Here is a 27863-nt window from a genome sequence, read left to right on the forward strand (position 1 = left end):
TCTATATGAAAGGGAGTTCTTAGAGTTGATAGCCACTTTAATACGTTGCTGGCATTTTGAACTAAAATTTGTTTGGCCACCCCTGAGAACTTAATCTGCAATAAGATTAAAAACTTATAATCAGAATGATGAATAACCATATATAACCTTTGGCAACAGCATATGAATAGAGTAACACTCTTTATTCCTTTGCCAGTTTCACTTTCCTTTCCGTCTGCTCTGTGCTGGTGTTTGCTGTGAAAATTACTCATGTGTTCATTAAGCATATTAAGAAGGGAGGCAAAATAAGCTAGTTTAAAGGAAAAAAAACCCCACACTTTTATAAATTCAGAATACTTAGTAGATTGAAAAGTCAACATAAATTCTAACAGTTCTCTTAGGGCCCCTGGTGAATGTCCCTACAAAGGCTGAAAAATCTGCTTCATTAAGATATGAGTTCTAAGTTCCAGTAAAGTGGTCAAGGTGCAGCTGGGCTTGAGCTTTTCTCATCCCATAGATGCTTGGCTTTAGGAAAACCTCTGAGCTTGTTTTCTTGCAAGGTCCCAGTTGCTGCCACATTCTCCATCCTCTTCTGACTTGGTGCTGTCAGAGAGGAGAATGGTGCAAGGGAAGAGAAGTTTTGCTTTTTGATTAACAAGCAACACTTTGGGCGTGTATAGGAGTGTATATGTGTGTGAACAGTAGAAACTTGAGCAGTTACCTCCTGAGAAGACCTTACTATGAAAGCAGGAGTTTGACCAGAGGGCGGGTTGGGATGGAGAGGGGGAGAGCAGAGCAACACGCTACCCTGGCTCCATTTCCATCCCTGCCTGTGTAAGTGCACTCCTGAGTGCTTTAATGCAGCTCCCCTGCATCCCTCCAAATAGATATTTATAAAATAAACTCTGGTAGTGCTTCCCATTTTTCTGGTTTTGTTCTCGATGTAACTTAGCTTGCTGCAGGACAAATCTTTTTAGCTTCCTTATTTCTTTTGCTGGGAAAGATAGGGTTGTATGTATACAGAAAACAGTGCGGTCGCTGTGGGCTCTACAAAGCCTATCGAAAAGTTGGCACATTGGGGTTTTGTGGAGCAAAGTTTTGCTTGGGGCTGCAGGGTAATGTCGTGGGCTGGAGGACTGCAGGGATGTTTGTGGGGCTGGAAACCAGCTGGGGAGCTCTATCTGAAGACATCGCTCTGCAGTCCCTCTAGCTCAATAACCCCAATATTTGCCTTGCCTTAGGTGACCCAGCAAAAACTTCAAAACGTTTTCTAGGAAGGCTGGAGCTCCCTGGAGCTGGAGGATGTGCCACTTGCCAGCTATGATGCAAAGCAGCGGCTTAATGTCACATTGTGTCTTGGAGTAAAAGCTGTGGGGGGGCTGGAGCAGACACCACAGTGCTTGCTGAAATTTGAGTATAGATCCTAGCTGTGACGGGTAGTTCTCTCAAAATGAAGGTCTGGTCTTTAATAAGTGTTTTTATTTGCATGTGCTACATGCTAATTTGTGGCAGGCATTCTGCATTTCTTATCGAATGGACCTTCTGCTGGGCACTGACATATAGTCCTTGGCAAAAAGCAGCTACTGAAGAAAACTGGTTTTGCTGGAGGGAGTTATGGCAGAAACTCTGGAATGATTTGTGGCTTGCTTTGTGTGGATTTAGTGCATCAAATGCTTTGTAGTTTTTTGAGTTTGCTGTGAAAGCATAGCCCATGCTGCTCCAGATCTTTCTCTTGTTCAAATTACAACCTGACTTTTATGTTGTTTTGCAGGCCAGCCCTCCAGATCTCTATATTGAAAGGTTTAACATAGCTCTTGGACAGTATATGGGAGCATTGCAGAGCATTGTGCCTCTTTTCATATATATGGTAAGTTTTAGAAAATTCTTTTCCAATAAAGTATGACAGTACACAAGATCCTGACTGAAAGTGAAAAGTATAAAATGCAGCTGTAATGACTTTTACTCTGTAGAAATTATGAATCATGCTTGGTTTTGCTACCTGTGTAATAGTGCTGATCATGTTGTATTTTGAGAGGAAGGGGGAGCTGTGCTTTTAAATGTAGAGTTTTGCAATTGGTTTCTGTCCTAATATTTCTTTCCTGGGAATGGGGGCGAATGGTTTCTGTTTTGATTGGAAAAAAGCCATCCCAAACTATTAGGCCATTATGTATGAACAGGGATAGTTTATTGGCTTGTTATATGTTGGCTTGGTAGTTACAAAGAGAGAATATAATAGAATCATAGAATCATTTTGGTTGGAAAAGACCTTTAAGATCATGGAGTCCAACCATTAACCCAGCACTGCCAGGTCCACCCCTAAACCATGTCCCTAAGAACCTCATCTGTGGGTCTTTTAAATCCCTCCAGGGTTGGTGACTCCACAACCTCCCTGGACAGCCTGTTCCAATGCCTGACAACCCTTTAGGTCAAGAACTTGTTCTCAAAATCCAACCTAAACCTCCCCAGCTGCAACTTGAGGCCGTTTCCTCTTGTTACGTTACGTGGGAGAAAAGACCAACACCCACAGTGTTGCTTTTAAATTGCACAGATTTGGACAAGACATAAAGAAATGTCTCTTGGAAATGTCTCTGTCAGTTGATAAGGCAATTTATACTGTTGACTGGATGTGGACAAACTTAGGTTCATAGCACCTAAAGGTTTTTTGTACGACTAGAACATGTCAGTGTCCATTGGCGACCAAAAAAGGCATTGCCTTGGGCTTAGTCCTGTATGTTCTGCTATCAACAGCAGCACTTATATTCTTTTTCCTCCTGTGTACCAAACCATTTTCTTGTGTGTGAATCGTGGGAATACAGGAAAGGTGAGAGGGCTGACTTCCCAATTGAGGGAGTTTTCTTTTTCCCCCTTTTGCTAGAGCACTCGTGGTTTTCTTTTTCACATGGTGGTGGGTTTTTTCAGTCTCATGCCATGGACTTTTCAAGAAGGCATGGAGGCCCAAAGCACTTGTATCCCTCCAGAATTCTGTGGGTTTACGCTCCTTCAGAAGTTCCAGGATATAACTGCAGGTGGAGCAAATTAGGAGTCAGCTAGTCACACAGTGAGTCTAATCATTCCTAAGAGTGATTCCTAATTTGCTTTGTAAATCTAGGTGAGGTTATTCTGGATGCTTATAGACTGTACATGTCACAGTATGCAGCACACGTGAATGAATAAGAAATCATATTTCTACTTCAAGAAAAATTAAAATCATCATTTAGATTATATACTTTTTTTATACTAGGTTCTGAATTGCTAGGGATACTTTGCGATGTGGCTGAATCTTGTGGCATGAAGTGAGCCCAACATTTGTGAGCTCTGTGGTTTTAGGGTAGTTAAGATTCTTTCTTTTTCATTGCCTCTAAAATATTACTATTCTTACTGGCTGGTATTGTACTTCATTGCTTATAAGCTAGAGGGCATTTTATGTGTATTTGTATACACAAATATATGTGATAGATGTATAGATGTGTGAATGAGATAGTCACTCATATACAGTTTTTTCTCTTTTAAGTATTTATTGCTCTCCGCATAGTAATGTTAACTCAATTATGTCTTTTAACATTTGCCAGATTGCTTTATGATATGGTGGTTTGTAGAAGAAGTGCATATATCATTTCTGAGTTTCTCAGGTATCTATCTGCCTACCTTTTACCTGTTAGGGGACCCTCAGGTGACTTGACAAACTTTTCAAGAAATGCTGGTACAGACTCAGTAGCGAGATCTTATACGGAAAATCGTACTGTTTTTCCACTAACAAAAATGGGGAAGGTAACAGCTCTTCCGCTGTCTCCTTTCTGCAGTGCAGATTGGAAATGAGATATTAATACTTATGTTAGGTGATTTTTCATTGTGTATTTAGATTCATGCAAGTGTGGAATCTTTTTGGAAAGTCGCTTTCAAGTGAGCAAGTGTGAAGAGTATTTTACAGTTGTTCTAAGTACTGTGTTGTAACTCTTCTGTTTGAAACTGCTGGGGTTTTTGTTGCTTTTCTAGTTATGAAACTTAAGGTATAGACATTCCAACGCTTAACAAAAGGAAGAATCACGGTTTGCACATTGTTGGCAGCTGCTTTCAATGTACGAAGGTCTCGAGGCTGGGAAAGGAACAGAGTGAGTTATTTCCTTAGCTGGGTGCATCTCCTCTGTCAGCTCCCAAGAACCAGGTTTGGTTCAGGCCAGTGGACTTGGGCTAAGATGCTCTGGTCACCCCTATGCTTTGCACTGGTGTGTGCTCAGGAGCTGGAGGTGGAAATGGTTTGGGACGTTAGGTCTGAAAGACTGTAGTATGGTGCTTAACGCTTCCTAGAGGATGCGTGTCTTCAGTTGCTGTGAATTCACCATTGACCAAAAATACTGCAAATGAAGTGAATCCGCTTCTTACAAGGCAAGTTGTTCTGTCTGCAGAGTCTTTCCCTCGATCTCTGTTCAAATCTCAGGTGGGGGTGAAAGAACTAAGTAATAGCCCTTGGCAAAACCTCTACAGGTAGGATTGCTTCAGGGAGGGAACTAAATTGACTAAATTTAAAAAACCCTACCTTTCTAAGGTTGCTGTCTATTGCTGCAACAAACCTCAACTTCCATAGAGGCGAGTATTCAGCCCTCAGATTGCCTTTGTTCCAACAGGGTCAGTTTTCATTAGAGGTAAATAACTGCTGCTGAACGCTTGCCTTGGAAATTTAAGTTGTTTCTGCATAGACAGTTTATTATGGTATGTGTATGGTTTTGGTAATGACCAAGAGAATGAGTTTCATAAAAAAAAAATAAGATTGCTTTAGTAGTGTTGTGAGGGTTTGTGCCAATTATGTTAAATGTGTTAGCAAACAGGAGAACAACTTGATTTAAAAAGCATTTTTCCCTTAAGATACCCCTTCCTCTAGTAAATCTCTCAGATAAGTGTTCCAGTTTGTTATTTTTTATTATGTTGATTTTCTGTTACTGTCTCTGTTTAACTCTTTTACACAAGTCATCCATATGAATTCAGTTGTTCCCCTTCCATGTTAGTGTTGTAATGACAGGAGATTTATCTTGAAACAGCGTTTAAAACCCCCCTATGAATAAAATACAGGCAAGAAGTCGTACTATTAATTGCGGGCTGGGAACTGATGAATAACACCAAATAGTACATTAGGTGTAGAGTTCCTCAAGGAACTCATTAATAGAATTTCCTTTGAGGGCTGCAGAGGTGAATTTATTATTAATGCTGACTGGATAAAGATAAATGGATCCTAAAAAATTTAATGTTGTTCAGTTTTGTATGGATTTTTATATATCACTTGTTTTCAGAGTTGATTAATTCTGAGTAGCCGTCCTCGGAGACTGTCGATGAACCACAGGAATGGATAGCTATACTGGTGATAGATTATTGTAACATACCTATTTTAATGGCTTAATCACTTTTAGATATTGGTAAAAATGTTTTCTTTTATTATATACAGCCCTATTTTGGTGTTCGAGTGTTTATAAAGTAAAGTGTGTTTTCTAAAATTCCCCAACCTGGATTGATATGGAGATATATCCATAGATATAGGAAAAAATTCATTATATATGTCTGTGTGTAAGTTGCCTGTATGTAATTGGGTTTGTTACCAGTGGCACCACATGCATTCTTGATTTTCCATACAAGTTTCTTGGCTGTACAGGAATGTTTTATGTCGTATAAATGCAGTTATCGAGCTCAAATATTCTACAGATTTAACATTTTGAACTATTTTCATTCAGGGAAAAAGTAACTTTACTGTATTTGCTGTTATGAGCAACAAAATTGAAAACTTCTGTCTTATTTTCCAGAATAAATTTTACATAGAAACCAAGCTTAACAGAGACTTAAAAGATGACCTTATAAAGCTGTTTACGGAACATGTTGCAGAAAAGCACATTTACAACCTAATGCGTAAGTAAACCTCTTGAGTTTTTCTTGTAATGGGAGTCTGGAAAACTGCAGGGCTTTCATATATTGCAGAAATCTACAGCAAGTAGGGAGAAAATAGCAAATGGTTATTGAACGTAAATACGTATTCCTTTTTAAGGCATTCACATGAAGAAATGTGATGCACATCAACCTGTTTTTCCAAAAATACAATTTTATATGAAGTCACAGTTCTCTTGAGTATCTGAGGGAACAAACATATCTTTTTCCTTCTCACCTGTGATTATGGCAAGACAAATGTTTCATTTTCCTGTTGCATATGCTATTACTCTTTGACTTCTTTATCAAAATACTGGCAGGTATCATTAAGAATGTGGTGTGGTCAAAGAATTGTGATGCTGCTGGGGTTATTGTCACGATGTACTCGAGCACTCCCTGCTAGCCAGTGAACTGCGTAATGCTGCAGGAGTTTCTCTGTTAAGGTAACAGGTTAGTGCAAATGGAACATACTTTGAGTGACCCCGTTAAGTGCTCCTGTGAGTAACTCCTGTGGTGAACCGCTGAGTTTGCTGCCACCGCCAGCAGTGTTTGCATGAGCAGAGGGACCTGGCGCTGGGCTGGTGAGCTCCCCGAGGGGGCAATTAGCCAAGGCAGAGATAATCAGAGTTCAGTTTGGAAGAGTTTGTGTAGTGGTGAGTGGCTGACCAGCATGCTGGGAGAATTGCAGGTGCTTTGTGCAACTGGTGAGTTGAGCATTGAGCCCAGTGCACTCCTTTGTGTAACCCAGCCCTGCCGTGGTGTCTGTGTCCATCTAGAACAGCTCCTCCCCTCCTTTGCTCTCTGAAGCAGTTGCTGTCTGTGTGATAAATGGAGACCAGATGATGGATGATTAGAGTATATTTCTCCTTTTGTGCTAACTTGGGTAGTGATGCCCAGGCTATGAAGATGACAAGGGGTCTGGAGCACCTTTCTTATGAGGAGAGACTGAGAGCTGGGTCTGTTCAGCCTGGAAAAGAGAAGCTGAGAGGGGCTCTTATCGATGTTTGTAAATACCTCAGGGTGGGTGTCAAGAGGATGGACCAGACTCTGTTCAGTGGTGCCCAACGACAGGATGAGGGGCAATGGGCACAGACTGAAGCACAGGAGGTTCCATCTGAACATGAGGAGAAACTTCTTTCCTGTGAGGTGCCAGAGCCTGGCCCAGGCTGCCCAGAGAGGCTGTGGAGTCTCCTCTGGAGACATTCAAACCCGCCTGGACACGATCCTGTGTGATCTGCTCTGGTGACCCTGCGTGAGCAGGTGGGTTGGACTGGGGGATCTCCAGAGGCCCCTTCAACCCCAAACAGTCTGGGATTCTCTCTCCAGCGAAGGGCTGGGGCCAAGGAGCTTTGCTGTGCTTTTTAGGGTCACTGTGAGTTGGTGTCTGGGAGAAGGGTGGGTGAACAAGGTGACTATCCTGAGCTCGGCGAGCCTGGTACCCTAGAATGAGGGGAGGTCACTAGCTCTGGTGCCATCTTGTCCTTGCCCTTTGGAAAAGCCTCCTTAAGAAGAGCTTTTAGCCACGTAGCAGATCAGATCACCTTGGAAATAGCAGGACAATGAGGAATTCTCACCCATGGACCTGATGTTTTATTTTGTGCCAAAGAGGTTTAACGGTCTCATGAAATCTGGTAAGACGATTGCTGCAACAGGATCATGGAAAATTCAGCTGATATTGCCTTAGAAGGAGATACATTAAATTTTAAGTGTATGAATTTTTCAGGCAATTAAAGCATTAATGTGATTATTCTTTTTTTTTTTCTTTCAAATGACAAAGCAAAAGTAACACTGGTCAGATTTTTATAACATAAGTTATGAGAGATGTGTGTTGCTATGTAATCAGTTATCTCTGGATGATAATATGAGAATCTAATAGAAATGGCAGATAAACCCTTGAAAGGAAAAGACCTGCGATGATAGGCCATCTCCCCAGCTCTGTGTTAGATGCTAAAGTAAAAATAGAAGAAATCAATGGAAAATAAAATTAAAATAAAGGCTGTCACCCACTGTGTTGCTGTATATAAGTAAGATAATATATATGGACATGTATAAACTCCTAACTGTGATCTCACTTGGTTAAATCTTGTATAATAGGATCTTTAAATTGAGTTAAATTGCCTAAATAAAATTCTAAACTTGCTAATGGATTCCTGGGAAATACTTGAAGACACAAAGCATATGCTATAGTCTTGCAGTTTTAGTGTTTATTCTCAGCTGTTCTTCTAGCTTGCTGAAATTCAGACCATAATAGCTAAGACCATTATGTTCATTTTTAGAAGCGTAAGGGCCCTATAAAAGTAAGATATAGGTCAGTGTGCTTTAATTACTTTACTTGCCGGTGTCATTGGCAGAATTTGGTGCTATTTCCTGATACTTGATACAGATATGCTTCAACAGAGATTTTTTTTTATTCTGAGGGGTGGAAAAAGAAGGTTTTGAGTGGGTATGTGTAGGCAATTAAAGTCAGTGAAACTGTCGTCTGTATAGAGAAATGGAATCCTGGGGCTATTTTTTAAAGAGATGCTGCAGCTGCCACTTCAGTGAGTAGCAGCATGGCTTCACTCTCTTTTAAAAAGAAACAACAAAATCGGTGTAATCAGTTTGTGATCTAGACTGGGAGGACAAGGACAGCATCTCTTGCTCTTGAAATTTGTTGCTATGTTTTTTGTATGGAGGGTTTTTTGTTTGTAGTATCTTATCATTCCATTAGAGCCTGGAAGCTGGTGTTTCTGTTTGAAGTTGTGTTCAGGAAGGGCTGTAAGTACATTTCAGGTTCATCCGATTTCAGAAAAAGTTCCTGCTCCACTTCAAAAGATGGGGAGAAAAGAAAGGCAGAAGAGCGCTGCAACACAGATCTCTTCTTAGTGTTTGATCTGGCTCAAAGTCCTGCTGGTTGTGTGTGCCCTGGTCCCTGTGCTGCGTGCTCCAAGGCACAAAGATGCAAAATTAACTCCCGGTACAATGGTCTCTCTGGTGGGAGCACTTACCTCAGCACTTAGTTGCAGAAAATAGAGTGATTAAGGTGTGGATTCATTATTTACAGAAGAAATATCGCTCAAGTGAACTTGACTTGGACAGACTTTGCCTGCACTAAGTCCTTTATTTTTGATAGAGAATTTTTGTTGTTGGTTTTGTTTGTTTTTTTAGTTAAAAAAAAAGGCAACTCTCTCTAGAGCACTTCTGAGCACTTACAATTTTTAGTGTATTTGCTTGATAATACACAGATCCATGAACACGATTGTGTTTGTGAAACATTTGTACGCTCACACATATTTATCCAGTCAATGCTCTTCAAATTAAAGTGGATATATTTGACCTAAGTGAATATAACCTGATTATTTTCCTTACAAAGCCAGAGCTGGCTGTTGCCGATAACACTGCTGTATTAAATGGCTCGTGAGAAGTTGCGATGTGCACAACTACTTAACTGAATGTAATAAGCGAAGATGTAGCATTTTATTTGCAAGAAGCTTCAGAAATGGTGGGGGGAAGATGCAAATAATATCCCTTATTCCTAGAGAAGGGGAGAATGTTGTCTATGTTCCTGCTATAGTTCTGCACGATGTGACTTGTTTGGTTTATGCAGCCACTGACTGTTGGGGCAGGGTAGACCTGGGTTTCCTGGGCTGTAATCTGTTTGTCATCTCCCTGTGTGTTCTTCAGTCTAGAAGAATGGCAGTTATTGCAAAATATATCTGTCTTCAGTGATGAAAATGCATAACAGCTCCTGAAACTACTTCTAGTACTTCCAATAGGTAAAATTCGATGTCAGAGAGTATTTGCAAGTAGCTGCTATTCTTTTTCAAATTATTATTGGCAGTTTGGTGCCCAAAACAAGCTCACTTTTAAATGCAACAGAAGAGAAAAGCTATTAACAGCATGCTGGAATGGATGTTTGCGTGTTCCCATCTTTGATCTACTCTGTCAGGAATAGATCATAGAAACAGGTCCTTTTAATCCAGAGAAAAAGGAAACCTCTTGGACCATGGTGAAAATGCAATTGAATAAATAGGGCCTAGGACTTCACAGCTCTTAAAATTGTTATCAGGATCCAAAGTGATAATATGGGTTGTGAATGAGGCAATTCCATGAAATTTGCTGTTTCAGAACTAGAAGATGGGCTTGAAAACACATGAAATTCAGGCAAAATTATTGTAGAGGATTAAAGCACTAGATCTCGACCATTGGCTGTCTTAGGTTTTTGTTAATGATATATATATATATCCAGATACTTACAGAATTAGCTGCTGAAGTGTGAGGATATGGAGCAGTTCCCTGTATGTAGATTCTAATAGCACATAGGTAATTATAGAATGTAGTTCTTCATGTCAGTGCTTGTGTGAGTTCAGAACTAAAATCCAGTGTAAAAACCTATCGTGTGTGTTCACCAAAAGTAGCAGCTTTTCTCATGGTTTTCCAAGAAAAAATTCCTTGTAAAAAGACTGGAGGATGGGGAGGAATTGTAACCTATTTTATTATATTTGCAGTTTCTAATTAGTTATGGGGAAAAACTTTTCTCTGAAGATTTTTGCATAGGGCAGCTTCATTTCTTCCCAGTTATGTCACTTGGATTCAGCTGAAGAAATCTTGCTGCTCCATTTTCTTAATTTTTAGGTTTTTATTGGAGGTATATTATAGCTTAATAGAAGGGCTGTTTACGTTGGAAAAGCTTTTCCTTTATAAAGATGGCAGGAAAGCTGTTTCCATTGCGTTGGTGCTTTCTGAGAAGTACCAGAAAAGTTGACTGGAAAGTTGGCCAAGGTTGCTGACAACTTCTAACGATGAAGTTGTGCAGTTGTCCTTTTTGCTTGCAGCAGGTACAATTTTAATACAAAATTACAGAGAATAAACCAAATTATAACCATTAGAGGTTTCCTTGCAGAGGTTTGCCTGGTGTTTGTGCAGGAGAGGCTGTGTTTCCATGTCTAGCTCTAGTTTGTGCACAGCCCAGGAGAAGAGGAGCAGCACAGAAGGCTGAGAGGAGCACTGTGATTGATGCCAGGTTCACAGCTATAACAGAAAACACGAGCTTTATTTTGACGTGTTGGGGTTTTTACTTTACTCCCCACACCTCACCCTTTGGCAGAGGTGGTCAATCCAATCCATCTTGTCTTTTTTCCCTGCTGTCGTTGGCATTTCTTTATTTTTCCCCCTCTGTTTTGACATCTGTCTGAAATAATCTATGTAATAAGCAAGCTGTCATTGCCTTGACCCACAAACTGCAGAGAAAATCCCCTGAAAAGGGAGGAAAACACTTGTTATTTTTCACCTTTTTTTTTATGCTGTCCTTCTAGATTTACATTCAATAAGTTGTTTTAATTTGTTCTTCTAATGATTATACTTCCTAAGGAAATAGCAGTTAGATCCATAAATAAAATTGTTGAGTGGCTGTGCTGAGTTGGTTCAAAAGTCAGTGTAGCCCAGTGGCCTGGTCTTGGAAAAAATGTGTATATCATCAGCATAGTTTTGGTGCAGCAGAAGTTCAATGACCACGGGTTTATATGTTTTAAGGTATGTGCCCTGTTGCAAGCGCTGAAGGTTTCCTTGCATGGTTTAGGCTACGTCTACATTCATAAGTGGTGGTGTTTAGAAAGGGAGCAGATCTAGAGAGTATGGAACACCTATGTGTTGGTGTCGAGGACTCAGTGTTCACCTTTATGTGCATTTTGGAGAGTTTTATTTCACACTTGCTAATGTCTGGTCCTGTGGACAGAAAGGCCATTAGTAGTTCGAGCACATCTGGTTTAGTCTTGCCCGAAAGGAGTTAAGTTAATATGGTCCCAGGCAGCTCTGTCATAGGAACCGAGGAGCAGTAAGTGGGGATGATCAGTGAATTTGCTTCAAGAGCACATTTCTAATCTGAACTAAAGCATGAATATAGAATCTACCCGTAAGCATTTGAAATGACTGTTCTTTTTTCTTTGAGACACAGAGTGACTACAGTGATGGCAGAAGCAATATGGTAAAAAAAAAAAAGCCCCATTTGATTGCTGAGGCGCTTTACTTCTGTAATATATTGGATGTGACTCAGCCCCTGGACACGGCTTTGCTTACTGATCTTTGCACATTGTAAGGAAAAATGTGTGAGAAGAAAATCTGCACAACCTCACTCTGCCACCTTCATAAAGATATGTTTCTTGCTTAAAATTTAAGGATAATAAAAATAAGATGTTTGATTTATTGAAAAAAAAAGCAGGATTATTTGCCTGCAGAGTGACTTGTTCTCTGGGTTTTAATCAATCTGTGTTTAGATTATAAGATTCCTTCCTGAGAGTCTTCAAAATGAAGCAAGATAGCATAGCAAAAAGACAAAATACCGATCTATTCCAGCATATTTGTACAAGACTAAAATGGGGTGATTTCTGTTAGAATTCCTCTACAACAAACTATTTTATTCTTCCTGGCTATAAAGCTGTTGAAATACCAACTTTTTGGGGTGCGAGAGGGTTCTATAGTATAGAGGGTCCTTTTAGAGATGTAAGGAAGGGATGTGTTTATTATTAAATTCTTCACTAAAAGTAGGTTTAAAAGACTTTTGTGCATTTAGGGGATTTTGAATCTGTTCAGTGTTTAGTTTCTGGCTTATTCTACATAGGCAAATAGTTTAATCCCATTACCTCCACTTCAAATTCCCGTTCAACCTTAAAGCAACGTTTTCCTTCCTCCTTGTCTTCATTCCAAATATCAGTAGTCACAAAAAATCAGCTGCACTGTGTTCTGCATCTTTTCCAACGTGTGGGGATTTGGCAGAGTTAAGTAATTGTGTTGTAGCCATATTGGAAACTGTAGTGTTACCAGGTATATTAGAATACACTTGTATTCTTTAAAGAACGCTTAATCTACACACAAATATTGTTACTGAACTGCACTTTTAATTAAAAGAACTATGTTATTTTAAACAGTTGTAGCTGTTTTTCTTGTTTCATGTTAAGTTGCAGCACCTCAAAGTAAGGCAGTTTTTTAATAGGAAAATATAGTCTCAGATAATGACTGTAACGTTTAATCTGGATCCTGGGTAGAGAAACAGGAGCAATGTTCCCATTTCAACGAGCCTTCATAAAATTGTAAACACGAAAATATCACCTTATTTTTCCAGTTATAGAAGTCCAAAAGTCTGTATTTCTACGTTTATAGCTTTGTTTTTCATATTTATTCAGGTTACAACACAGAATATTTTCCGTGTGATTAAGACTTGGATATTTTTACTCCACAGCATTTTTATTAGATACTTCATAAAGCTTTTGGGCTATGTAATGAATATTTTAAAAGTAATCTATGGCTATATTAAAGGCCTAGTGGCAAACGCTTAGTAATAAATATGACTTCTCTGGGTTTTTTCTAATGTAAGTTTTAATTCAGGACAAACTTTTGAAGAATTTAAGTAGCTAAAAATTTATTTTTAGTTCTGTTTAAAGGAAAATAAAAAAGCAGAATAATGAGGAGTTTGTAACTGCAAATGGGAAGGTTGGTTTTCATGCAAAAGGCTTTTGAAGTTTTAGATCGATAGTTAACACGTACAAATTGTACCTGGGTTAAAGTAATGAGAAGGTAATATGTGATCAAGATTTATTGGCCAGTTTAATAATAGAATAGGCAGTAGGTTAATACAACAACAAATGCACCAACACAGAAAGGAACGAATACAGAAACCAAACCAACAACCAAAACCCAACAATGACAAAAACCCCAAAGCAAAAAACAAACCAACTATAACAAAGACACCAAAAACAACAACAAAACAACCCCCCAAAACAACCAACCTCCCCCAAAACCTCAAAGCAACAGCTCACGTACAGTTGTGTAAGGGCTCCAGTTCTGTGCAAATATCAGAGTCGTTCTGCAAAGTAATGTAAATATTGCATACGTATTAGAGTTAAGTACAAGAGAGCCCAGTTTGTATGGTGGGATAAAGATCTCTGGAATACATTTGTTTTATTTTCTAGCTTCATTAAGCCATCAGTTCTGCTTCTGCTGAAGGCTGGAGAGCAACAGCTGAGTAACGCCTACTTGGGGAAGCTGTTAGAGTTGCTTTTAATGGGAATACGATGTATAATTTCAAGTGTGTCGTTGAATAATTACAACTTTGAATACATCTGCTGAAGCCATACTTAGGTGTGATTTATTAAAGTAGTTTACATTGAAGTTCTGTTACATTACTGCAAAGGGAGGAAAAGAAAATCTTGTGCACTAATATGCAGGAGTTTCACTCTTCTTCCAGAAGAATTACATCTTTGCTAAGTAAAAGAAATCTATTTTGAAGTGAGTGGTGATAGGAATGTTTTTAGAATAGCTAACCTTTAGATTTTGCAAGTGAATCTTGAGTTCTGAACAAGTGAGTTTGAACTGGTAAGATACCATCTCTGCTCCTGGAATTCTGGCTGTCCTGCATCTTGCCCCAGGTACCCACTGTAATTATGAAATAGTTTAAAACTTCATCAAGGGTCGAGCTGCTTCAGAGTGATTCTGCAATAATGGAGTAACATGGTTACCGCAGAATAACTGAAGTGCTGCAGGTTCGTACCTTGTTTATTCCAATATAGTTCATCCACCATTCCTCAAAAAAAGTCCTGAGGCCATTCTGGGTATTGTCTTACCTCAGTTCAACAACATTTCAAAGCATCTTGTATCTTTTTGCACACAAAGCATTTCATCGTGGGAGCCCACGCGTCCCTTCTTTGATTCTGCCGTGAGTTATTTTCAGGACTATTTGCAGGTTAATTAACTTCTTTGCATATTGGTTACTTAGTCTGTGAAATGCCATCTTGGTTCATAAACACCGAGGTGGTCAGATCGTATCATAGTGTCATTACCACTGTCGTTCACCTGAGGTTTAGGTTTATTCTGCCTCACCCTGATCCGTCTTTGTAAATGCCATGGGGTAGAAAGAGTCTTTGCAACTGCTGTGTTGTAGAGTCTCATTAATTATTATAATAAAGCAAGAACCAAAGCCTTAATATTTGGTAAGACTGTAAAATAACAACAGAGGTGACTTAGTGTGTCTGGCATGGCTGTTTCTATTCCTTTGGTTTAAGTGAACCTCTCAAGAAGTAATATAGGAATGAAAGTTTGGGTAGATTTGATTGCAAAACTGAAGATAAATTTGCGTGTGAAGGAGTTTTACACCTCTTGTGTGTTTACGTCTTTGTCTGACTGAGGTTTCTTGAATCTATCCGGAGAGAGGAGTCCTGTCGTTCTTATGGAAATCATACATATTCTCCAGCAATGCTATTCATCCTTCAGCTATTGATACGTAGCTTTTGGAAAAGGTGTGGGCTGGATTAATTTATACTGTATGGTTTAATGAATAGTCTATTCTTTTAGTTTTCTTTAGTGAGCAACAGGAAATATATGCCATTCCTTTCTTACATTGTTGTTGAATATAATACCATCATGTTTGTATTTATCGACTGTAAATCAGGCACGAGCGATTTAAGTTTCCATTGTCGCATGTGGTATAAGCAGTTGCAGAAAAAAGACTAAATGTTAATTCCTGAAGCTGTGGTGAGGTGGTGAACAAGGTGTTTCTGTAGGATTGATCTCCAGGTGAATTCTTTGACTGAGTTATTAATGAAATCTATATCTCAGGTGATATGGTCAGTAACCTGAAACAGAAACAAGTGGCTGCTCATTTTGCTCGCTTTATATTGCAGATGTATCTGTTCATGTTATCTCAAAGGATCACAACTGAAATGAGCTTTAGGGGTGAAATGTTGCATGTTTATAGTGGTGAATTATGCTCAAGATGTGGACTGTCCTCTGAAACTATTGCTTGTACAAATAATTCTCGTGGTCAGCAGCTCAAACACGTTAAGGGGGTGCGGTGGGGGTTTCATTAGCTGGAAGGGAAGGAGAAAGGTGGGAGCATCTCGCAGGCCCGGTGTGTCTCCAGTACCACAGGCCGCCAGTCTGGTGTGCTCAGCACCTCTTGTCTTTGATCCGTATATACCAGAAAATAAAATTTGTCTATGTCTCTGCCATCTACTTCTCCTATGTTATTAAAAAATATAAAAAACTGAAAGACAACAGTACACATGACTGTGTGCTCAGCGCTGTGTTTCACATCTCATCCATAGATGGAATAAATGTGACCTGCGATTTTCCATTTACTCAGAGATATCCAAGCAGTCAGCTGTCCTCTAGTTCTGCAGTTGTGGGCGCTTGTGTTAACATTTGGGTTTGTCCCCAAAGTGACTCTGAACAGCTTCTTTCTCTTCCACATATGCCCTGTATGTATACATTTATACAAAGCAGTCTCTGAAATATTTTTAAATGGCTTTTGCTAGTTATAACTTGGATACTACTGCAGAACACAGTTTTCAGTTTATCAGGAATAAAGTCAAGAAGCTGTGTTGATTGAATTACTATTTCGCATCTATAAAGTTTTCAAGTTACTTATTTCTGGAGTTTGTGGCCTTTAAATCAGTATTTTTAGGCTTATTCTGTTTTAAATAATTTGTCATATGTAGCTTTGGAACATCATTTGGTGTCCACACATGAAGAAGAAATTTGGATGCTTTACAAATCTATTGGTGAAGCTTATGCTGAAGTAGCTACAGTCTAATTAAATATATGTATGTAAATACACATGTTGTATGGATTGTGCGTTACTGTGTGCATATCTTCTTTAAAAAGCATCATTCCCTTTTAAATGCAATGATTTGCAACTTTCCTGGCTGCCAAGAGGCTGTTTAAAAACTCTTTAGGAAAGAGGCTGTAAATATGTTATTACAAAACAAATCACAGCCTCTCACCCCCTCAAGGCTTCAGCTGAAAGGTCCAAGCGCTTTCGAGATGGTTCTTTGTAAAATAAATTCATCTATAACAGTGAAATGTAACCACTTGCATTACTTGGAGATTAGAAAAAATACTTCATTTTTAATCTCCTTATTACGCGAGCCATTTAAACAGTTTCACAAAGAGAAGAACGTGCTGCCAAGGATTTTTCTTTCTATGGCAAGTACGGTATCGGCAGATGCTGAAGACTGATTTGGTGAAGCTTTAAAGATTAAAAACCGGAGTCTACAATGGAAGCACAAGAGATACGATTCTACCTGAAGTGTGTAAGAGCAATTTCTCCCCTGCATAGTGGGCACAGGACGCCGTGTGTGCTGTTCAGCTGCTTTGTAGAAGCATAAAAACTGAAAGGCCGCAGTTGGTTTAAGCCTTATTGATTTATTTTTTTTGTTTGTTTCTGTAATTCAGATGGATTTACAAAACTCAGCTAAATACAAGGCAGGCTAAAGGTCTGGATATTGTAATACAAGCAGTAAATCTGCTATTGCCAGGTTTTTCCACAAGAGGAAGATGCAATTACTGCAATGTTTACTACAGAAAATACCAAAAATGAAATAGAAATGTTCACTTGTGTTTAAAAGGACAACTTTTCTTATTTGATTTTTACTTTCTTTTTAGACTACTTATACTTCATTAGTAGAATTTCAATCTATCCTTAGTTGTATGGGCAAGATGCTAAAAATTGTATAGTGAGGATTTTGGGATCTCCAGGTGTTCAGCATGCCCAGTATACTTAGAGCCATCACTTGGTTGGTTTTTCCTCACTCCATTTACCTATCTAAAAAGAGGTGAAACATAAGTTATTTAACATATTCATCCTATATAATTTGAACAGAATGTTTCTATTTAAAGGTGATGTTTTGTTACTCTTGAGAATTAGGTTTTCAAACAGATACCTGCCTGTTGCCTTTGAGAGGGCGTCAGATAACAAAAAAGCACAACTACTGTGTTTCTTTGATGCAGAAATGTATGGTTAAGAGCCTGTATTTCTTGGTTAGAAAAATAGCTAATTCTCTTAATTTTATTTCAGCTTTACTCTTGGAAGCTCAGTCAACGCCGTTTCAAATAACTCCTTCAACCATGGCAAATATTGTGAAAGGCCTGTATACACTACGACCAGGTAAAAAAGACACAATATTTCTAGAACTTTTCTAAAATATTTCTAAAATTTTTCTTTGTCTCTGCCATCATCAGGGTGTTGGTTTTCCCACCTGGATTTAACCTGAAATACTTTTCTCACCTATAACGATCTGACAGTGGCACGAAATACATACCACAGTATTTCATGTTGTGAATGCCAAGTGTTGGGTTAATGGTTGGACTTGATGATCTTGAAGGTCTTTTCCAACCAAAATGGTTCTGTGATGAGGGAGGGTAGTGCATTGGTTTTTTTTAAAACCACATGTACACTAGTAATGATTATTTAGTGAGTTTGCTGATTGAAATAAACACTGTTGAAGCCTGACATCAACCAGGTGACCTTATGTGGGCATTGGGTAAAAGCTCATGGTGTGCCCTAGTGAATATATTTAAAAGCATCCCTTTTTTTCCAAGTAAAGACGAAATTTAAGAGACCTGCTACAACCTCTGGAAAGTCTAGCTTCAGAAATACTTGTGGGGTATTTATTTTTCTTAGAACTTTCTTACACAGTTGCAATAAACCCAATTTTCATCCTTTGCTCAGTCGCCTGTGTTTCTTATCAGCCTTGAAGCGGCTTTAAGGTAAACTGTTTTGCTTCTGTAAGGCAGTGTTCAGTGTAGTGAAATTAAATCACATTGCTATCCTGAAGCTGAACTAATACAGTTTAGAATTCTATAATGAACATTAAAAAGTGTTCATCTGAGCTTCGGAAGATCAGTGAGAGAATTGCATTAATTCATTTGAAATGGGTAATGGAGAAGCAGGGTTATATGTTGATATTACTGTGCTTTCTAGAAATAAGGCTCAGGGAAGAGAGGTGTAAATTTTGTGAACAAGCCTCCCACACTAACGTGTTACACAGAATCACAGAATGTCAGGGATTGGAAGGGACCTCAAAAGCTCATCCAGTGCAATCCCCCCATGGAGCAGGAACACCCAGATGAGGTCACACAGGAACGTGTCCAGGCGGGTTTGAATGTCTCCAGAGAAGGAGACTCCACAACCCCCCTGGGCAGCCTGGGCCAGGCTCTGGCACCCTCACTGAGAAGAAGTTTCTTCTTAAATTTAAGTGGAACCTCTTGTGTTCCAGTTTGAACCCATTACCCCTTGTCCTATCATTGGTTGTCACCGAGAAGAGCCTGGCTCCATCCTCCTGACACTCACCCTGTAAACATCTGTAAACATTAATGAGGTCACCCCTCAGTCTCCTTTTCTCCAGCTCCAGAGCCCCAGCTCCCTCAGCCTTTCCTCACACGGGAGATGCTCCACTCCCTTCAGCATCTTTGTTGCCCTGCGCTGGACTCTCTCCAGCAGTTCCCTGTCCTTCTGGAACTGAGGGGCCAGAACTGGACACAATATTCCAGATGGGGTCTCACCAGGGCGGAGTAGAGGGGCAGGAGAACCTCTCTGGCCTACTGACCACCCCCTTCTAATCCACCCCAGGTACCATTGGCCTTCCTGGCCATAAGGGCCCAGTGCTGGCTCATGGTCATCCTGCTGTCTACCAGGACCCCCAGGTCCCTTTCCCCTACGCTGCTCTCTAATAGGACATTCCCCAACTTATACTGGAACCTGGGGTTGTTCCTGCCCAGATGCAAGACTCTACACTTTCCCGTGTTATATTTCATTACATTTTTCCCTGCCCAACTCTCCAGCCTGTCCAGGTCTCTGGATGGCAGCACAGCCTCTGGCATGTCAGCCACCCCTCCCAGCTTCGTGTCATCAGTAAACTTGCTGATAGTGCACTCTATGATTATCAAGGTGAGTTTGCTGATCTTCAGCTGTACTCGAGTGTCCTGAGGCTCAGCAGCCCTTGTGAGATGCAGCAAGAACTGAATTTCAGTTTGCTCACAAGGTTGATGACTAAAGAAAATAGTAATTCCTTTATCTACATTTAAGCATTTAACACTCTGATTATTCTGCTTTAAGGTCTGGTTTCTGTGGCTTTAGGGGATGGTTTTGTTTTGTTGTGGGGTTTTTTTATTTGTTTGTTTTTTGTTCGAGATCATAAAATGTATTCAAAATAGAGCAAAGTGACATCTGTCAAAGAGTAAAATTTTCACAAAAGATCTTTTCCACATGTTTTGTTGTTGCTTTCCCTCTTCTTACAGAATGGGTACAGATGGCACCAGCTTTATTTTCTAAATTCATCCCAAATATTCTACCCCCTGCTGTGGAATCTGAGCTTCAGGAATATGCTGCTCAAGACCAGAAACTTCAAAGAGAGCTTATGCAGAATGGATTTACGAGGTAATAATTACTACTTCAGTATTAATGGTGCTGGACAGTGCTGAAATAATTTAAAATAATTTAAGAGTTAATGAAGAACTTTCACAGCTCAGTATCTGAAATATGGTCTTATTTTCCACACATTTTGAGCAGTACCAACCTGGCAGATGGTACCAAAGAGCAAATCATCGCAAGTCTTCAAATATTTTCATGTAACAGATTGCTTACAGTTCATGCCACCCTGTGTTTTCATTGTGCTTCTAATGCATGATCATGCTCTTGTTCAGCCTTTACTTTGACCTTTTATTTTCTGATTATGTTGCTTCTGAAAATGTCAGTTGACGACTTCTCCTTATTCCACTTTCAGAGCTATTTATACAGTAGGTGTTTATTTTAAATACATGTTTCTCTTCTGAGAATTGAAGAACAAACAGTAGAAGAGACAGCGGAAAATTTTCATCGTGTTAATTTTCATGTTGATGATTCTGGGCTGTGCCTGTTGTTGAGCTGCCTGAATGGAAGCACAGCATTGGGACCAAGCGTGGGGAAGGTGCCATGCTCTGTTCCCCAGAGGTTCCTTTCTGTGGGAAGAGGACAAATCATCCTTCCTGTTACCTGTGCAACTGCAGCACTGAAAAACTGGTCCTGTAGTTTAAACACCCACTAAATGTGTGTATGTTTAGTGTTAGACGTGCTCCTGGATTTCACATCCATGTAGTTTTCCGCAGAGGTAATTTCTCTCTTCAAAGCTTGGTAAATTATTGAGCTTCAGAACGCTACTGCTGACCTAAATGCAAATGGTATTGGAGACTCATTCCTTGTAAGGCTTTCTGTGGAGCACAACAAATTTTGATAGGTTAGGATACTAAAAATAAAGTCATAAGAGCTTGGGCTGAGAAAAGCGGTGCATTTGGCCCAAGAAATAGAAGTTTGAGACTGTTTGTTTGAAACTGCGTAGGAATATAGTGCTGACAAATGGAGGAAATTTACGAAACAAAACAAAAAAAAGGAACATTTTAGTTTTGTCTAATTTTCAATCTAATTCATTCTGTAGGTGGCTTATAGTAGTTCCACATACAACCACGTTTCACTCGTTTTGTGCTTCATAGAGAATTAAAAATGAAGTTTCAAGTAATAATGATCCATATCCACAAAATCAGTTTGTTTCAGGAACATTTTTCCCCCAGTATCTGAAAATAAGGCAGGCTTGCCAGCTTGACCGTGAAGTTTTTTGGCTGGTGCTGTATAAAAGGAAGCAAAGGGTACTGACCATTGCAAAAATTGGAGGCCGGTGTGGTGCCCTCTTGTTAGAAACTTCATGGGATATTCAGAATATATTGTAGCAACTCCTGTTTTATGCAGAAAAGTAATTCCCTAGCACTGTAAGTAATACAAATCCATAGGAAACTGTTTCTGTCCTGTGGGGACAAAGAGATGAGGGCTTAAGAAAGGTCATACAGGGAAGAACAAAGTAAGCGTTCCTGTGTCACGTATTGGTTGCAAAGTCCGATTTCTAGGAGTTCCTCTTCCTTTTGTCTTTGAGTATGTGATCTTCTGGGTATTGGACATGTGAAGAGTTTTAATATGTCTTGTAGGTTTAGAAAATTGTCCCACCCCAACCCATGCTTTGGTGCAACTACTGTTTTTATCTACCTTGCTTTCGATTTATTACATTGAAGTGCAAACCAAAACTCTGCAGTGGAGTAACTGATGAATGTATTTTGCAAAACACATTTATATGGTTTTGCTGCCAGTCAATGCAGCCTGGTAAACATGGAGGTTCTGTAAAGTGTTAGAGTCTGTCACCATGGAAAGGGCAGAGGTAAAAGAAAACTGAAGTACAGGTGATATAATTTGCTACATGGCATTTTGAAGTAGTATTTGAAATGCATTTTTCTTTGAAATGTATTTGAAGAAGTAAAATGTGCTTCTGCTTATGTTCAGGAACACGGGTTGTATTTCTTTATGACCTTTTCAGCATTGTTCTGAGCTTCTATTCCTACGTGTATGGATGTATATGTATGTACAAAAGGGTTGTTTGTCTCTTTTACGAAGGAGTGTACGAAGGCTGTTCGCTTCTGGGTTGACATGAAATGTCACCTCTTCTCCTATAATTGCACCAAAAAATGGTGATGTCTTTGCTGCTGAACTTCCTACAACAATAACCTTGAGGAACACAGCACAGCAAGGTGTCTTCAGCAGCACTGATGGCATATCAGGTTCTACTTGAAATAGTCAGGTTGTCAACACCATTAAATACTATTTGCTGCAGAAAGTGGGAACACGAGCCATTTGCCTGGCAGTATTTGCCTTGAGAAAGACCTTAATCAAGTCATACACAGCAGGTCCATCTCTTTAAGAGTCATTTCAAGGAAGAACACTTCATATTATTAGAGAAAAAAAATATTCTGCCAACTTCCAGCAGATAAATGTTAAATTATAACCACTGTGATGAAAATGTATTAGAATCTCTCTTCCTTATATGACAGTTTCAATAGCGTATCTGTCGTAGTGAGAAACTTGTGAAGCAGCCAGATTTACCAGCTTTAAGGGTCTGTGTGCACAAGAATAAAAGGAAAAAAAATGTTTTCCAAATAGATGGGAATTTGACTTTGGGTTTTCAGGAGCAATTGATGCCAATACAGCTTTAGTTATTTACTTGAATCTTGTGCTTGAAGAGGAAGTGCTGTCAGCTCAGATTTGCTTAGAGTCTCATTGCCGGGGTTTCAGGACTATCTTACCTTTTCAGATGGATAGATGCAGAGTTTATGTAGTTCTCTAAAGCTTGGTTGAGGAGTTTGAGTTAAGGAAAACAATTCTATGCATGGCTTAAGACTGCTCTGCATATGAGCAATTTTCCTCATCTTCATTTGGTAAAAAGTTACAAGATCAAACCTACTGTCTTTGACAGAGGATGAACTCGTTAAATATATAAAATCTAGCTTATGTTTCTGTTTTAGTAAATCCAGAATCCCGCAGTCATGTGTTATTGCTGCTACGTTTGAATTTTGTTTCTAAAGTCTGTAAAAGTTGATTATGATTGCGCTGAGGTATTTCACTATTGTTTTCTCTTTTTAAAAATCATAGACTCATAAAATGGTTTGGGTTGGAAAGGACCTCTAAAGGTCATCTAGTCCAACCCCCCCTGCAATGAGCAGGGACATCTTCAACTAGGACAGATTATCATGAAAATACTTTTCTTCCCCTTCTCTCCTAGAGGTGACCAGTCACGCAAGAGAGCTGGAGAAGAGTTAACGTACAGTGAGTATGCATCTCCCTGCCCTCCGCTGTCCTGCTGTTCCTGCTGCTTTGGGCGCACAGCTCTCGGTGGACTTCTGGCTTCTTGGGGCTGTCGAGGTGTCAGAGGCTGCCCCTCCACGTGTAGCTCAGTCTGCCAAGGGAATCTTTATCATTCCAAGTAAAAATACAATCTTCTTGGATCTAGAGCCTGGCTAGCTGTGCTGGAATCCCACAGCCACCTGTAAGGTAGTAAGATATCCAAGCTGCTGAGGCCAAGATACTTCCACTTCACTTAAGTTCACAGCTGAGGTCTTAAGGGAGAAGAACGTAGTTGTCCCAAGTCAGGATACATCTAACAGGTAACGAAGTGATGAGCCAGGCCACCTCTGGCATAAATCGTGTGCTGGTGGTGCGTGTTTCTGTCTGCTGACAGGAGGGACAGTTTGGAGAGGTCTTGCTTTTCAACTTGAAACCCTCAGTGATGTGGCTAATACAAGCTGGTGGCCACCTGTCTTGAGTATTTGTCTACAAATGCTCGAGTTGTGCAGCAGGGAAGTTCTCTACCATTTGTAGGTGAAATCTCTTGCTGCATGTTTAACTGTGAGGTTCTTCACTTCGTTACTCTCCTAATTTCCCCCAGTAGAGATGATGAGGTGGGGAGAAGAGACACAGGGAGGAATATTTCCATTCTTGGTTAGTTGCTCTACTCCAGACATCCCGAATTTGGGTGCAGTCAAAGGTCCTGCCTTCTGTGCTGATTAAATATTTGTCCAGGAGAGAATCTAGTCCCACACGTACTAGGTCAGGGTTTAAGTACAAGGTCCTGATTGTCATTTAGCGTTGGGGAATAGTATCTTTTCTGGTGCCATTGTTAACTTCATTTTATTGCATTCTTTCCACCAAGTTTCCTCCTGTGCTTTCCGCTGAGTATGTTTGCTTTATTTCCTACTATAAAATGTCATACAGTTTTATGATGAATTCTTAGGACAACATGAAATGAATAGGTGGATGTTTGCCTGGTATATCAGCTTCAGTTTACACTGTTAGCATTTTGCAGGCAATGCTGGTTTGGGGGTTGATGGGGAAAGGGGGGCAAAGGACTTAAGGTGGAAGCTTAATATGAGAGAATTTCTTGAACTTTTTCTGTACTTTCAGATGGCTCATCAGGCTGTGCAAGCTCCAGGGGGTACAGATAGTGAATATACTGGATCAGCTTCTCTTCCTAACCAGAACAGACACTGGAGGAGCGCAGGTGGTATCCAGAGCCTCCTTTGGCAACTGCTGATACTCAAGCTCTGACACGTACTATGCCTCAAAGAAGAGTTTTGGACTTCTTTATATGATAAAATGTCAGTTGCTGCTACAATTGGGATGACTTTGAAAGACATGATTCTTTGGTCTGGCCTCTCAACAAGTTCATGTTCTGTGATTTTTGTGAGGAATGCACCTTGAAAAACAATCCTTTCAAAGTAGAAATGGGCAGCTGGAATCAGCAGCTTCCAAAAGTGTTAGAATGGAAGAATCCTTTTTGCACTCTTTTCTTAATATTAAGGACATTCTTAAAACTAGTTAACACGTCAGTGTATTAGTTTTTAAACTTCAAGGTATTTTCTGGAGCTTTTACTTAATAAGAATAAAATTTTGTTATTTTGCAATATTTGTTCATTAGTTTAAAAATGGTCACCTTAAAGAGTTGGTCCCATATAAATGTATCTTCTGTCAGGGAGTTTTAAATTCCAGATGTTTCTTTTAGCTCTTTTTTTGTTACTTTGTATTTTGAAATCTGTTTTCCTATGTGTTTGTACTCTGTGCCTTCAGCTTGTGCACTTTGCAACTTTATAGACCATATTTTGTTACTGCAAAATGTGTTCTTGAGGCAAAACTTGACCTGAACAAACATGCTGCAAAGTTGCACTTTTCTCTTGCGTTAATGGGAGGTGAATCTGAGAAAAAAGTCGAACCTATCACCATCACTAATCGTGACTTGGAAGTTTGTCCCCTTTTATTTTACATGCGTTTTAGTGTTCAGTGCTGGGACCAACTCTTGTAGAACCCCTCTCATTGACTTTTCAGTGGCTTCCATAATCGCAATAGATTGAGGTGTGAATTCCAGACTGAATGAAATACTAAGATGTGTTTGATGCTGTGCTATGTAGAAATATTTGGGGCAAAATTCTCGGGTTTTGTAGGTCTGCAAAGTGCATCTCTGGCAGCACGAACCAGACTTGCAGCTGGTTGATCAGTGAACAGTGGCACCTGTCCAATGTCACTTTGTGGCTCCTGTGCCGTTTCTCCTGTCCCGGGGACGCGATGGGGCTGTGAAGTGGACGTTGTTGGCATCGGGGGGCTGGGGAGCGGCGGAACGCAGGCATGTGTACCCATCGGCCCCCGCTTCCAGCCTTGGCAAACCCAGCTGGAGATCCAGCTGAGCCCAGTTCCAGGAGATCTGGACCTATGGTCTGAATCCTAATGATTGTGACAGGGGCTTTAATCAGTAGTATGGCTAATGCAATTCTTTCCTGAGGGGAGAAACATACTTGAAAAAGCAGCTTGACTACAGGTGTTTTTGTTGTGTTTTTTTTCTTTTATTACTATGGATTTATTTTTTATCACCTTTAGTTACAAAGAGAAATGAGTCGGTAATATAAAATCTTTCTGAAGTGAAACAAAGTTTGTTCAGTTTTATCTTGCACAGCTCTTATGCCTGTTTAAAAAAAAAAAACTACACACAAAACCCCCCAACAAGCCCCTTTATGCTTGTGTGACTTCATTACACAATGCAGGAAAAAGATAAAAAATATATGCGGCAGGGACAACGTTTCTTTTTCATTCTGCTTTGTAGCCAGACTTCATGTAAATGAATTTAATTCTCTCAGTTTCACATCAGCCTCTTTGGCAATGCTGTTAGTTTGGAGGGTGGGCGTGGGGAAGAATGCAGAGGACACTTCTATGATTGACAGATTAAAATCTGATTTACCTATATATTTCTTTGCATATTCAGAAAGCCTATTTGTTTTTAAGGAAGTGTTTCTTTTCAAGTTAAAAATGAATGCTACAGTGTTCTGCTTTCCATGCAGAGCAATGCCAGCAGGCTGATCTCACCCCCAGCAGTGGAAACCAAACCACTCGCAGTTGGGATTTTCAAGTGTCGATAGTGTTTGCTTCAGCTTTGCTACCAGCTGCTTAAGTTGAGGCAGAATTAAACAAAAACAGGGGTTTTGACAATTTTGCTGAAGAACGCAGTGGAAAAGTTAATGAAGGCTGATAGGGAATGAAAAATGATTTGCCAGCTTCCAGATTTTTTTAAATCAGTTTTGGCTTTAGACAAACAGAAAATCTCTGATAGTGTCCTTAGCTTTAAAAATCACTGTTTGCTGAAATGCCAATATTCTTGAGTTAAGAATAGATACATTAACCGAATTTGGTTAAAATGTGTTTACAACGTCATTCCCATTCTAGTTCACCTAATACAGTAATCAAGCTCTGTCATCCTTGTCCAGTGATCACAATGTTTTTCTGTTCTTAAGGTGGTTTTACTGGTTCAAGCTTTTAAAGAACATGTATTCCTGTTGCTTCATGTTTGAGGCAAGGGTTCAACATTCATTTTACGTTGCATTATGTTTGGGACACAAACTTCTAGAACAATAATTCCATCAGAAGGTAAAGCATTCCTGTCGGTGTGGTTCACTTTGTGTGCACTGGGTAGTGCTTGGATGCTTCTCAGTCCTGTGTAGCATTCTCACTTGGCCACCATACCTGAGAAATCTGTTTGTTAAGCACTGTATTATGTTGTAAATTTGGCATTAAAATTCCTGTACGTTTTGGCATTATTAACATAATGCTGAAATATTGTTTATCTGTCAAAGACGTTATCATTGTGACTGAGCATGAAACAATACAGCGTGCTATACTAAATTATTTTGTTTCTCTGTAAACTTGCATTTTACTTACAGTAAAACTAACTCAGCCAACTTGAGCATTGGTACTGTAAAGCCACAATTACCAACAGCATGTTCCTACCTGCAATATTTAATTGAACCAGATAACTTGTGGTAAATCTGTTGCCTCTGTAGCTTACTCTGTTAAGATTAAGCAGTAAAGTTGGTTATACAATGGGCGTCCTCTCTATGTTGCACTGGTTCTATAGCCAAACTTGCTACATTAAAATATTTTCAGATTAATTTCATTTCTTGATTTGGGAAGTTGGAATATTTAACTCCATCCTGCTGACTACTGTAATAGTAGGTGACTGTCAACATATGGTTCAAGATGGTCTTTGATACAAGTGGTGATGGGGGGTGGTCTATCTAGGTAAGTACTCAACTCTTCTACAGTTGGATCTCCCCGATACCCTTCTGCAGTTGTTGAGGAAGTATTTGTGGATGAATATTTGAAGTGAATTTTTTTGACTCCTGTCATTTGATAGAAATATGACCAGCCAGATTTATCTCTTTTAGTTTCTCCCTAATGTGACTGTTTGCTTTCTATAGGTTTTAAAACAAAACAACACAGACACCAACCAAAATTAATGGCTGAAAAATATTTTCCATGTATGCTACGACAGGCCCAGTGAAAG

General features: G+C 39.6%; 1 protein-coding gene across 1 annotated transcript in view; it reads left to right on the forward strand.

The window, feature by feature from the left end:
• Positions 1-27473, forward strand: part of CACUL1 (CDK2 associated cullin domain 1) — a 46819-nt gene extending 19346 nt beyond the window's left edge. The window contains exons 4-9 of the mRNA XM_005505148.4: positions 1751-1846; positions 5766-5868; positions 17708-17797; positions 19930-20068; positions 23265-23308; positions 24443-27473. Of these exons, the coding sequence (XP_005505205.3) occupies positions 1751-1846; positions 5766-5868; positions 17708-17797; positions 19930-20068; positions 23265-23308; positions 24443-24483 (513 nt within the window). The 3' untranslated portion in view covers positions 24484-27473. The remainder of the gene's footprint in view (positions 1-1750; positions 1847-5765; positions 5869-17707; positions 17798-19929; positions 20069-23264; positions 23309-24442) is intronic.
• The last annotated feature ends 390 nt before the right edge of the window (positions 27474-27863 follow it).

This window comes from Columba livia, chromosome 6, assembly GCF_036013475.1.
Source record: "Columba livia isolate bColLiv1 breed racing homer chromosome 6, bColLiv1.pat.W.v2, whole genome shotgun sequence".
NCBI classification, from domain to species: domain Eukaryota; kingdom Metazoa; phylum Chordata; class Aves; order Columbiformes; family Columbidae; genus Columba; species Columba livia.